General features: G+C 45.5%; 1 protein-coding gene across 1 annotated transcript in view; it reads left to right on the plus strand.

The window, feature by feature from the left end:
- Window positions 1-13,812, plus strand: part of LOC139758341 (uncharacterized) — a 277,842-nt gene that overhangs the window by 256,443 nt on the left and 7,587 nt on the right. Inside the window, exons 6-8 of the mRNA XM_071679630.1 lie at window positions 2,348-2,426; window positions 6,280-6,416; window positions 9,205-9,360. Of these exons, the coding sequence (XP_071535731.1) occupies window positions 2,348-2,426; window positions 6,280-6,416; window positions 9,205-9,360 (372 nt within the window). The remainder of the gene's footprint in view (window positions 1-2,347; window positions 2,427-6,279; window positions 6,417-9,204; window positions 9,361-13,812) is intronic.

Here is a 13,812-nt window from a genome sequence, read left to right on the forward strand (position 1 = left end):
CTGTACCTAAGTCGACCCTGTAGATCTGGTCTCTCCCCCTACACACACACACACACACACACACACACACACACACACACACACACACACTAAGAACAAAGGTCTCATTTCTACCTAATGTTTACCCATCATTATGGAGAACTCATGACAAGCATTTATAAGTCACAACCCCCGAACCTCTGGCGAGATCTAAAATTCAGCCATGTTGATTGGAACCATAACTTATATAATGGAAAGTATATATATATATATATATATATATATATATATATATATATATATATATATATATATATATATATATCATCCGTGGGTCAGTTAAGCTCGCTGAAGTTACAATATCCTCTGAAATCCTGCAATAGTAATGTAAAAGGACCATTTCAACAGCAAAGAGTCCCGGTATTACGTCTAGACACTATGAAGTGCCTGTTTAAGACCGACGTTACCGTAGTTGGGATGGCTAAATTAGGACGAAGCTCAGCGTCTTAGTCTTCAGAAGCAGCGAGGAAGAACTGCACGAGCTGGTGGAAAGGCAGAGTCATGGGCGGGGGTAATGAAGTGAGATCCGTGACAAGTGTGTGATCTATTTGGCTGCTTTGCATTCCCTTGGGTGAAGTTGGAGGAGGAGGAGGAGGGAGGAGGGAGTCTACGTCTCTTCGAGGGTGACTGAATGTGAAGAGTTGGGAAACAGAGCGTAGAGGGGCGTCCCCCAGTGAGGTGAGGGAGTCGTGTCTCTGAAGTCGTCTTTCCCTTACCCTAAAGTGGTTGCCTCTAGGGTCGTCTTCCACCCCTTAGGTGGTTGCCATTGTGGTTCGTCTTCCACCCAGGAGGTGGTTGCCTCTGTGGTCGTCTTCCTAAAGGGCGGCTGCCTCTGTGGTCGTCTTTGTGTGGTGGTTGCCTTTATGATCGTGATGAGAAGGCTTCGTTGTCTGCCTGTCAGTGCATCTGTCGTCTTTCCCTTGATGTCTGTCTCTTCCTTCATGCTTCCCTCCCTTTTTCTTCCTCTTTCCTCTCTCTCTCTCTCTCTCTCTCTCTCTCTCTCTCTCTCTCTCTCTCTCTCTCTCTCTCTCTCTCTCCTTTATGTCTTGCCCATTCTTCAATGATGCTCTCATGCCTTTTCTTCTTTCCTTCTTCTCTTTACTTTCGTGCCTGATTCGCTTTCCTTCTCTTATTCCTACCTTTCTCTCATGCTTCCATCCCTTTCCTTTCTTCCCTTTTTCATTCACTCCCATTCCTTCTTTCCTTCGCTCCCAATGTTAATCTCACCCATCTTTACTTCCTTCCCTTCATGATTTACCTTTTTTTCCTCTTTCCTTTCCTTCATCACTTTCCTTCCTTTCCTCCCTCCCTCGATTATTCTTTCTCTCCCCCTCCTCCTCCATCCCTTTATCATTCTCTTCCAGCTCTCCTTCCACTACATTCCCAGTCTAAGTTCGTCCATGATATACTCCCTCAAGTGGCCTTATCATAAGCTTGGGTCAAAATACAGTCCCAAGACAGAGTGGCACCAAGGAAGGGAGACAACGCGCTCAAACACGACTCCAGGGAGAGAGCTAGACTCTCACATTTAGCCCCAGAAGGACGAGAAGAAGAAAAAAAAATGCACTCAGCACCAACAGATAAAAAAAAAAAACCTTATCTCATGACATGAGTCTAGGAGATGAGTAAGAGAGAGAGAGAGAGAGAGAGAGAGAGAGAGAGAGAGAGAGAGGGGGGAGAGAATGTGTTGTACTGATAAAAGATAACTGAACACATAAGGAGATAACAGAGGAGGGAGATGCTAAGCAAAACTTAACCTTATGGTTTGAGATGTGTTACTTTGTTATAATAAATCTAAGTCAGCACTCTTAAGACTTATCTCTGATCTCTGATGACTACCATAGTTTTCAAATTTCTCTCTCTCTCTCTCTCTCTCTCTCTCTCTCTCTCTCTCTCTCTCTCTCTCTCTCTCTCTCTCTCTCTCTATATATATATATATATATATATATATATATATATATATATATACATATATATATATATATATATATATATATATATATATATATATATATATATATATATATATATATATATATATATATATATACGTTTTCTTATAATGGCTGAATGTTTAATCTAACATATATTGTATTATGGTGTTCTAATGTTGTTTGAATGAATGGTATATGAAATTATATATATATATATATATATATATATATATATATATATATATATATATATATATATATATATATATATATATATATACCACATACTTCCTGAGCGCCAGTATCTATGTATATGTTAGCAATAAATGTTTTACAATTACAATAAAAAATGTTAATTCATTTTCGTTTTGCAGAGGCCCACTCGATGCGCGTCAAGAACTGCTTTAGCTTCGGTGAACCCAACTACACCGTCCCACTCACAGACGACTTAGGGTAAGTCCCTGAGGAGCTCAACTATAAGGTTCTGCATGGGAGTGCATGGGAGGACATGAGTATGGTGGGCGTTACTTGGGAATGCGTAGGGGGACATGGGAATACGTGAGCGTATATGTGGGAGTACATGGGGGGATATGTGAGAGTATACGGGACTAAATAGAAGTACTTGGGAAAGTCAGATAAGAGGGGATATGATGGTCTGTGACGAGGTCATCTGATGGAGGAGGGTTATAGATAGATGGAGGCAGGATGAGAAAGCAAAAGGCTCCTCCCCATCTAACACTGGACATAGATGGAGACAGGACAGTAAAACAGAAGAACCCTCCCCACCCACAGCAATAGATAGATGGAGATAGCAAAGCAGAAGGTCCCTCCCCACCTGTAGCAACAGATAGATGGAAACAGCAAAGCAGAAGGCTCCTTTCCCTACCCACCTCTTTAGTAGGTAGAGTAATACAGAATAGTGAGGTAAAAGGTTACAGCTTACAGTACCTACGCTACAGGTCTCAGGATTACAGTATACATGTTATGAGTAACTTAGCACAAGTTCTTGGCTTCAGGTTTACATACCAGGTCCGTCCACCCTGAAATGAAATTCAAGGTTACAGAACTATCCTAGGGAAACAGTTACATACGTTTTATATAGACTCGAATGCGTGCGTTCAGACGCAGGACCACAACAACGACGGCCACAACGAAGGATTAGTTCAAGTCGTCCACATCTGGCTAGATCCTAATTCAGCGTAGTTAATTACCTTTATTAACTGCAAGTGGAGACGACCATTTATTTTAAGGGATAGCAGCAGCAGCAGCAGCAACATCTGACGTCCTTTATAAGGTTCCCCATCTACGTCTGCGGCTGGAGTCAACCCTGGGAAAGCTGGGCAGATAGGCAGTCTGTGCTTATGATGAGACAGACAGAGGATCCCGTTAACAACAGGGAGGCGTAGAGACAAAACGGGAGCCAAACAGGGGCGGGAAGGGGAGGAACCCCTCGCCATAGTGTTTAAGGGACTTTAGGGACGCCAGGGACCCAATAACTTAACACAGGCGTTGTTACCTTAGTGTCCTCTTTGCTGCTCTTCGTCATCACCCTGTTTGGGTGGTACAGAAGTAGGCTAAACATGATAAACAGGAGGGTAAACGAGATAAACAGAAGGGTAAACAAGATAAACAGGAGGGTAAACAAGATAATGAATGTATTATGTTACGTGTTCCGGGAGGGGGAGTGTGGTGGGAGGGGTGGGGGTTGAGGGGGGGTGTCTTTCTCTCTCCTCCTCACCCCCTCATGTAGCTGGGTTGGGGGTTGGGGGGGTAGCAGCCCCTGCGTCAGGCTGCTGGTTGTCAACTCATGTTTTTCTTTCCCTTTTTTTTTTTCTTCTTTTGTTAGTGGCGCGAGGGTTGGGTGATACTCTTTCCCTAGTGATGAATCGCTGTGGAAGTTCTGAGTAATTGCGATGTGTTCCCCAGCAGGAGATGGTTATACTGGGTTATGTTTTAAGTATTATATCAGTCTGATGGTTTGTTCTTTGGGATCTAAGCGTATCAGAGGTCAGTAGAACAGACGATGGTTGAGTTGTAACTACCAGTTGAGAAATTTGGGAACATCTTTTTTTTTTCCAGGTGTTCCAGAAATAATAGACCGTAAACGTTTTTGTACTTATTTGGTGTGTGTGTGTGTGTGTGTGTATTTGTGTCTAGGTATTCGCCAGGTCCAAGCCTGGCACGTCCTCTTGTCAGTCACAACCGTGGTCGTGTTGCCTCTTCCTAGTGGTGTTTCTGAACACACACACACACATACACACACACACACACACACACACATACACACATTAGGTGTAGGACACTGAGGAACTGCAAGACGTAAGATAATCCTAAATGGCTTCTCTTCCTCGCTTCCCTCCAGGCTGGCATAATTTGGCGCCGTCGGTCGATCTCCGAGCTCTCGTTTTCCCTCATTAGCTGAACACAGTTGCGCCTTCATTGGTTCTTATCTCGCCTTTGGTCCCTCTTGTGACCCTTTAAGCTTCTTCCACGCCCTTAAGAATCGCAAGAGACTCGCCCACCTTCTCCTCCTCCTCCTCCTGCTCCTCCTCCTTGATTCCCCTCCCTCAGGGAGTCCAGAGCTAATTTCCTCCCCCTTTCTATCTTTACCTTGTTCAATTAACCTCCAATCCGCCTCCTCTTCCTTCCATCTCCGCCCCTCCCATCGGGAATGCTCTCCATTTGATTCACATTGCCCCTTGGTCGAGTCCTCACCCAACCAGCCTGTCAGCTAGCCAGCCTACCAGCCTCCCTGTCAGCCTGCCTGCTTCTAAATCGACCATCTTACACTCATCTGGAGTGCTCCTGTCCTACACATAACTCATCCAGTCTTGAACGCCTCCTTCCGTGTGCATGCTCTGTACCTCAGCCCTGTTCTTTCTTCCGGTATATATATATATATATATATATATACATATGTGTGTGTGTGTGTGAATGTGTGTCTGTGTAAAAGTGCTATTACTGAACGTCTTAAGGAAGTAAGTTCCACGCACGACCAATATTTACATCAAAGCTCCTTCGCGAACTCCACCTTTGGAATGAATAGGAGGAAATCCTGTCTCAGCAAATCTCCAAACAAGGCTCAGGCGAGGGGAACAAATCCCTTTGTGACGACGGGATCTCCTGAAATCGGATTCCTCGTCCCGATCCACACCAGTCAGGAGGTGCGGAAGAGCGCCCGCGGAATCCGAACCTCCTTAGAAGTACTGGACCCTGCAGATAACTCGAGCACAAATATGATCTAAAAATGCGAGGATCCCAAGGGCGTTCCTTTAGGTAAATGTTCAACCCGCATGTCAAAACACCACTGTTGAGTTCTGGCCTGCTAATGCTTAAGTATTTGAAGTCTAGATATACAAAGACGAAGTGTTTCAGTGACAGTATGGGTGAAGGGCATATATCTAAGAGTAGGTGGAGGTAAGTATAGGGTGTACTTACAATACATCATGCTAGTGATGGGTTAAAAAGAAAGGGGTTTCTGTCATGTCTTGAGAAGTGTAGACAAACTCCCCAAACTTTCTATGCCCAGGGTGGCACATGTCATCCTCCTCACAGGCTCATACGAGGCTAAACACTTTATCATTTATTTCCTTCAGTGTCTGGAACGCCACCAAGTTTATTGTCAAATAGTCTTTCTCATAAGACTTGGCTTCGTCTCCTTCAGCCCCATTTACTTTACGATTGAAGGTTTCCCTTATAATACTGTTATCTTTTCTCGACAATGCCCAAGACAAGCTTAATTCTTGACGAAGTATTGCACCCACTGCACGCTCTATGGTTGACTCCACTTTCACAAGCCAAGTACCCTCCACCCATACAGACACTGATTTGCTTTATCGATGTATATCAATATAATGAATATTCTAAAAGTTAAACCTAAGCTCTTTAATCTGTTGAGAGATACTTGCTTCATCTTTTTTTCTACATAAACATTTCTCCAAGCAAGAGGTTTAATGTCGGGACCTTACTGCTCCTCCTCCTATTTTGTTTTATGGAAGCCGAGATGGCACGGGACTCAGCCAAGTTACCGTTTAATGACCAGTCCCAAGGGTAGGATGACCAGCTGGGTTGGCTATAAGCCGACTGCCCTTTCCAGAACTCGAACACGAGCGGGGCCCGAGTGTAATTCAGAGTCAGCACCGTTCACCACACCACCACGGAAGCTCAATAATGTCTCACTCATGTCCTGCTTTAACTCTGTTGCTTTATACTAGATGGGTAACTGTTATCATAACTCCACTGTATTGTATTCTATAACACTATTTTGTATTTAGAGAGCTGATCCCTTCGTCTGCGCCTCCGCCAGGTGTCCGGAGGGGAGCCTCATCAGTCCCTTCGTGTACAACGAGACGGCGGGGACAGCGGAGGCCGTGCTCAACAGGATGTTTCGGTTCCCCACCTCCAACAGGGTACACTTCCAGTGTGACGTCCTCATTTGCCGAGGTGAGTGACACTTCCGTGGACTAATGGCATGTGCTCGGGGGTCTCCAGCAACTTCTGACACACTTCTTGTGAGGGGTGGGTGAGGTCTGCCTGCCAGGGGGTCTGTGACACTTCTGACACACTTCTGAGAGGTGGGTGAGGTCTGCCAGGGGGTCTGTGACACCTCTGACACCCTTCTGAGAGATGGGTGAGGTCTGCCAGGGGTCTGTGACACTTCTGACACACTTCTGAGAGGTGGGTGAGGTCTGCCAGGGGGTCTGTGACACTTCTGACACACTTCTGAGAGGTGGGTGAGGTCTGCCAGGGGGTCTGTGACACCTGACACACTTCTGAGAGGTGGGTGAGATCTGTGGCACTCCTGACACATTTCTGAGGAGTGGATGAGGTCTGTCAGGTTGTACGACACTCCTGACACACCTCTGCAGAGTAGGGACATCCACTAGGGAGTGTATGTGACACTTCTGCCACTTTTCCTTAACCCTTGGTGAGTGAGCACTCGTCCCTACGTATATCTTTACATTTAGATGTCTGTGTCATCCCGGCATAGTCGGTCCTCTTGATTTACATTTCTTATTTCTGTGCATCATTAATCAGTGATTAATTCATGATCTCATTTATCATGTTGACATCCTCAGTGTGTTGATTAAAATCCTAACTTCCAATATTCTGTCATGGGGTAGTCACGTCTTCCCTGGCCATCATATAATGAGAGCAAAACTTCCTATGTAATTTTTATCATCCCATCCGCTGATTTCCCCAGGCTGTCTTAACCTCCCTGTTCCCCCCATTCCACCCACAGATTCCACCCACACCCCCCTCTTCAACCCTATTTACTGAGTTACTACTTCCCCAGGATGATTAAACCACCCTGTTCCCCCATTCCACCTACAGACTCCCTTCCTCCTCCTGGCCCCACCTCTCCCCATTTTCTTTTCCACCCTTCACCTCCTGTCAAAGTAGGAGGAAAGGAAGGACTGAGTTTGTTTACATGATCTTATTCTATCTTCCCATACCTTTCCATCTCTTCCTTCATGCTTCTCCCTTTCCATCCTGCTGTTACACTTACTCTCTGCACATTTTCCATTCCTTTCTTTAACCTTTCCATTTGCGTTCTTATTCTCCTTTCCTTACCAATTACTCCTTTCCCAGATTTCCGTGACTTTCAACTCTCTTCGTTTTTCATTTCCCCTTTTTCTCTATCATTATCTTTTTGCGTCATCGTCCTCTTCATACACACATTCCCCGTTTTCCCTACCCCTTATATCCTATCCCTCTTTCCCCATTTCTTTTGTTATTCACTCCCTCTCTCTCTCTCTCTCTCTCTCTCTCTCTCCCCTCCCCGCCCTGGGGCACTCACATCACTCTCCCATTTCGAAACCACATCGGTCTTTTGGAGACGTTTACCACCCCTTTCAATCATCTCCACCTCCCACTCCCCCTTCCTCTCTCTCTCTCTCCTCCCCCACTCGGGACCCCCTTCTGTCCTACCCTCCTCCCCCCCTCTTTTTTTTCCTCCCCCTCCCTGTCCCACCCTTCCCCCCCTCCTCCTTGGAAGCCACATGCCTTTTCACTGCCGCCTCACCGTATCTTTTTTTTTTCTCTCTTTTTTCTCTCTCTCCTGATGCTAAATTTGCTCTGGTGGAAGCGTGTGTTATTTTCGCCGTTTGGAATCGAGGAACTGTTCGAGATGTCCATTTTTTTTCCGAAGCTCTGATGGGAGTTACATTTTTTTCAATATATATATATATATATATATATATATATATATATATATATATATATATATATATATATATATATATATATACACCTGCCTCTGTACGTTATGTATTTTGATGTATTTTCCAACATGTAGTTATTTGTCTGTCACTCTGTCTGTCTGTCTGCTTCCCTCTCTCTCTCTCTCTCTCTCTCTCTCTCTCTCTCTCTCTATCCTTCTCTCACTTCTGGAAAGACCAGCGTAGCAGTACCCTTCAATTAACTCTATACCTCTCCCCCTCTCACTATCAACACCGTCTCTCGACCTCTCACTCTGCCCCATTAGTCTCCCACTCTCACTGTGGTTCCTCTCTCCCTACCTCTCACTTCTCCATTAGTCTCCCACTCTCACGGAGGCTTCACTCTCCCTACCTCTCACTGGTCATTTTGATATCCCACTCACACGCCTCCTAGTCTATCTCTTATATATATATATATATATATATATATATATATATATATATATATATATATATATATATATATATATATATATATATTCTGCTTTTCCTGTTCCGTAATATGTATTCATCGTATTTCTTTTCTATTTGTTTTTTCTGGCTCTCCTTTTGACAGCTGGGTTGTGCTTTTTTCCCCTGTTTTCTCGTTGGCTTAACAAACGTGTGTTTGACCCAGAAAATCTCCTTTTACCTGACTTGCCTCTGTGTATCGCCCTCTTGTTTATTTATTTTTTTACTCACCACGCGCACCTAGCTCTGTTGAGTCATTCTTTTTTTTTTTTACACCCGTGTTTACTCTGTGTTCCTCCTTACTCAACCATTTGCCTCGCTTACTCATCCTCGGAGATCTCACTCACCCTGTAGGACCCTCGCCCTTACTTACTCTCCTCCCTTAGTTGACATTTACCCTCACTGCTCCCATGCCACTTACATGGCTTCCTTTGCCACTCAGTATGACCCTTAGACCTGGATGGCTCCTATTGTCACTCAGTATGACCCTTAGGCCCCCTCCTGGGTCCATATCTTTTACCCGTCCCTTAACCCTGACTCGTGGCTCTCTTCACCCTCAGGTCCGTGTGCTAGTGAGCGGTGTGAGGGCCAGCCTGAGCGGCTTACCGTGGTACAAGGACGTGCCCTCCCTGGCAACGATGTCAACAGCGTAGAGGAAAAGTCTGGTCGAGTCCAGGCGACCACGACGGTCTACGTGGTCGAGCCTACCTCCGCTGGTAAGTAAAGGAGTGTGTGTGGAGAGAGAGAGAGAGAGAGAGAGAGAGAGAGAGAGAGAGAGAGAGAGAGAGAGGGAGATGGAATAATTCTTTCCAGCCAATGAAACCAGAATATGCTATAAACTTCGTCACAAGAGACTCGGTCTAAATGCCCAGGTAGTAAAGAGGAAAAGTAAAGAAAAATCCCCTCCAATAAAATCCTGGCCTCAAGTTTAATGCTCTAGGGTCTGAAGATGACTTTCCAGTCAAAAGAAGATCGTGAGGTAGAACTGGAAGATCACTGGATAGTGTATTAGTGACTTGCGACCCTTATCGTGGTCTTTAAGAGAAGAGGACTCGATCCTTTTGAAAGACCCGATCCAGAGGAACATATTTGAGTGAAGATGTTTCTATACCGTATGGAAAAGACCCGGACTTCCACTGGACTCTTCCAGGGACTGAAAAGTGTAAAAAAGGGAAGACCCACTCCCCTCCTCCCTCCCTCCCTCCTCTTTCTCTCTCCCTTGGAAAGGAAAAGGTGAACGCCAACGTATCACTTCTTGGGGGGGAAAAATGCTCCTGGAAGGGCAAAGATGACTGGAAAAGCAACACTTCCATGATATAAAAAAGTTTTATAAGAAAACGGAAAAGAAAAAATAAGGCTTTAGGAAAGACTAAGGTGAGTACGAACACGATGGTGCCTGGAATAAAGGATGCAGAAAAGAAAAAAAACATACTAGGATCCAGGAGGACAAAAACACAAAGGCAAGTGCAACCGCGAGTCTTCCAGAGAATAAAAGATGTAGAAGGGGAAAGAAGACACTCTGGAAAGACAAATGCCAGTAGGCCACGCCCAGGTCCTGATGAAAGGCGGGAGAACACAAGAGTTACTGGGGACTCTTGTCCTGGTCGATGCTGATGTTGGAGAAGAGGACAGGCGAGAACAATAGCGGGACTTCGACGTCTCAAGAACCTGCGATGGCCGATAGGCAGGTCAAGGAGGTCTTCCAGAAGCAATGGTGGAGGGGGAGGGAGGGAGGGAGAGGAAGAGAGAGGCACAGACGTACACACACACACACACACACACACACACACACACACACACACACACACACACACACACACACACCAGATTGACAGGTAAGAAGGAAAGCATTGACGTTACCGAGAGAGAGAGGGAGAGAGAGAGAGAGAGAGAGAGAGAGAGAGAGAGAGAGAGAGAGAGAGGGCAGGCTATGGACAGCACCACGTTTATAGCCGCCGACAGACAGTGAGTCGACTAACTTCATAGACAGATGAGGAATGAACCAGCTGAGTACACAGACGGATGAGGAATGGACCAGCTGTGAGACAGTGCGTCAACCAGCTCACCAAACAGACAGACAGACAGTGACATAAAGACACAAAGCCCCATCTTCAGAACTCTTCACGTCTTGACTGTGCAAATCTTCTTCTCACTTCAGCCTCGGGTTTTTGACAACCTCTTTTACTCTCCCATGTGAGAGTGGCACCTCCGACCCATCCCCCTCCCCTCCCACCCATCACCTCTCCCATGGTATGTGCCATCGCTCTAGGACTTACGTACTGGAAAACCGACCTTTAGAACAATGTGTCTTATTGCCTCTAACGTTCTCATAAGTGAATGGCAGGTGTGTGTGTGTGTGTGTGTGTGTGTGTGTGTGTGGGTCGTTCTCTCCTCCTCAGGGAGAGACGCACCCCTGCTGGAATCATTCTGGAATCGTGACGTCACTGGAATGCATCAATCCGGTAATGTTGGTTGAATGAGGAGGGAGAGGGGAGTGGGGGGGGGGGGGTGGTATTTTAGAGGAAGGGAGGTTGAGGGGAAGGTGGGGTGGGAGGGGAAGGTAGGGTGGGAGGGGAAGGTGGGATGGGAGGGGAAGGTGGGGTTGGGTGTGGGACATCAGGTTAAAAGATAGATTCAGGCGAGCGACTTGGATTCGCCGGCTGATCCTGTGTGAGTCTCGGGGGAGGGACGAGCCTTCCTCCACCCGGGGGTGTGGGGTGGTTAAAGGCGTCAGTGTCCTTTTGTGGAATAGGGCTTTTGTTTGGGGGAGAGACGGAGGAGAGGGGGATACTTTTGTGGGGGAGAAAGTGCTTTTGTGTATGGGGTGGAGGGGGGTACTTTATTGTACTTTTGTGAGGTTGTTGCTTTTGTGTGGGACGTACTTTCTTTTTTGGGGGGATTGTGCTTTTCTGGGGAGCTGTACTTTTGTGGAGTGTGGTGCTTCTCTGGGGGTGGTTTCGAAAGGGTTGGTACCTTTTATATGGGGGTGTGGTACCTTTTAAGGGATGTCTAACCAGATGGTTCTTGGGAGTGTATTGGATTGTAATGGAGGAAGGTGTCTTTTGGGGGAGGCGAAGGCATTAGGAGGGGAGGGGGGGTTGTTATGTTTTGTAGATATTGGAGGGAGACGGATTTTTTGGAGGTTGAACTTTGGGAGGAGTCTCTCCTCTTGGAGGGTTCGCGGAAATGTTGACTGCAGATGCGAAGCTTTTGAAGTTGAAGACTATGAGAGGCCCTTTTTTTTTTTGGGAGGGTTGCTGGGAGTGAAATGATCTCCACGCTCTCAAGTCCGGAGCTCAGGGCTCAGCCCCGGTGCTCCGCTGGTGCTCAAAGGTTTTTTTATGTTGCCATAGAGCTCCCTCGTTCTTGGTTGGCAACACTGAGTTCGACAACGCAAAGCTGTTGACCAGTGTTGCAATCGAAACTGATTCACTCTCTTATGAATATTAGTGTGTGACTTTGCCAATGTTTATTTTTCAAAGTGTTTTATACATACTACACATACATACACACACACACACACACACACACACACACACACACACACATAGAGCAGCTGAGGACATTTCTTTTCCTGTCTAATTTACCCAACCAAGTGCATAACTAATCACATAGTTTCTAGCCTAATATGTATATAAATTCCTTACGAGAATAATACCTCCATCATTGCTCTGGATTTATATACCTCATTTACATAATACCTTATCGTCAGCGTAAATCCGTGGGGACTTATGGATTTATAGGGATAGTAAATGATATAGCCCCCCCACCCCCACTGGAAAAGAAAAAACACCTAATTTGCATACATGTGAATTTACACCCAATTCCCCCGCTTTTTAAACCTCGTCTGGTCGCTGGTAGGAATGAGCGCCAGAGATCAGGTTCTAGCGTTGAGGGCTTCCCGCCATCGGACGCCTCCTGACGGCCGTATTTACAACCCAGCGTCCAGACTCTTGGGGGGCGAAAGTCACGCACACGCCAGCCCACTACGGCCCCTCCCTTCCCTCAAGCTTTGCTGCCTCCAACGTTAATCTTATAATCATAACTCTTAGCCCGTTCTGCCGCCGAGGCTGGCGCTCGTTGTTCTAAATTATAACGTCGGGCCGCATTGCGTAAAGCTTGCAAGCATAGATCAATTTTGAGTTTTGAGGTTTGGAGAAGGGGCGGCTTCTTCAAGGGGTAACGAATGGGAGGTAAATATATATTTATATTGATCCTGTCGACTAATGATGATGTTGATGTTCATCAATAAATCACGATAGGAAATAAAGAAACAGATTGGGTAGGTGTCTTTACTCTCCCCCCAAAAAATAAAAAAAAAACACCCAAAAATCATAAGTCAGATAAGAGTCTGGCCTCAGTCACGTATTATCATAAACTAAGAAAGAAAGAAAAAAGATTGCGAAAGATAGCAAAAGATTTTTCGCACATGATTCTTTTCGTCTTAGAATAACAAGGAACTCAAAAGGAGAACCGGGAAATATTGCTTCCGTGTCATCTCGAGAAATTAAAGAAAAATATTGAGGGTTGAGATGTGGCTTAGGTTAGGAAAGGTATTCATTTCGACTTTATGATATAGATAATGTTTGGGAAATTATATTGCTGCTTCCCATAGCTTCTTTGTGGAGACCAACCACACGAAGATGGACCGTTGTAATACCTTCCCCCTTTTTTTTTCTTCCCCTTCGTATAGTGAAGGTATGGAACTCTCTTCCGTATTTAGTCTTTCCGTTTTTCTTCAACCCTTTTCACATTCATTAGTCTGATCTACAAACACCATTGGAGCTCATGGTAATTCTTCCATGCACTCGTTTTTCTAAGTGTCCGTCCACTGAAACAAGATGCTGGTGGTCTACTACATAGGTATGTAACGGATATAAAGGAAGATTAAAGATAGAAAAAGATATAGAACGATTTTTCTTTCTCTTTTTTCGTTTCACATGGTCCATCAGCCCTTCAAGACCAGCAGCAATGGCTTTGGCGGTTGGGAGAGAGGGAGAGAGAGAGAGAGAGAGAGAGAGAGAGAGAGAGAGAGAGAGAGAGAGAGAGAGGACAACGAGCCATAATTCCTACTAAATCCCAATGTCTCCCTAGACTTAAGGGTAATGACCTTGGGGACAATACTGGGATTATCTGATCCACATAAACTGCTGCATAATGAGAGTCTT

The sequence above is a fragment of the Panulirus ornatus genome, chromosome 30 (genome assembly GCF_036320965.1).
Source record: "Panulirus ornatus isolate Po-2019 chromosome 30, ASM3632096v1, whole genome shotgun sequence".
NCBI classification, from domain to species: domain Eukaryota; kingdom Metazoa; phylum Arthropoda; class Malacostraca; order Decapoda; family Palinuridae; genus Panulirus; species Panulirus ornatus.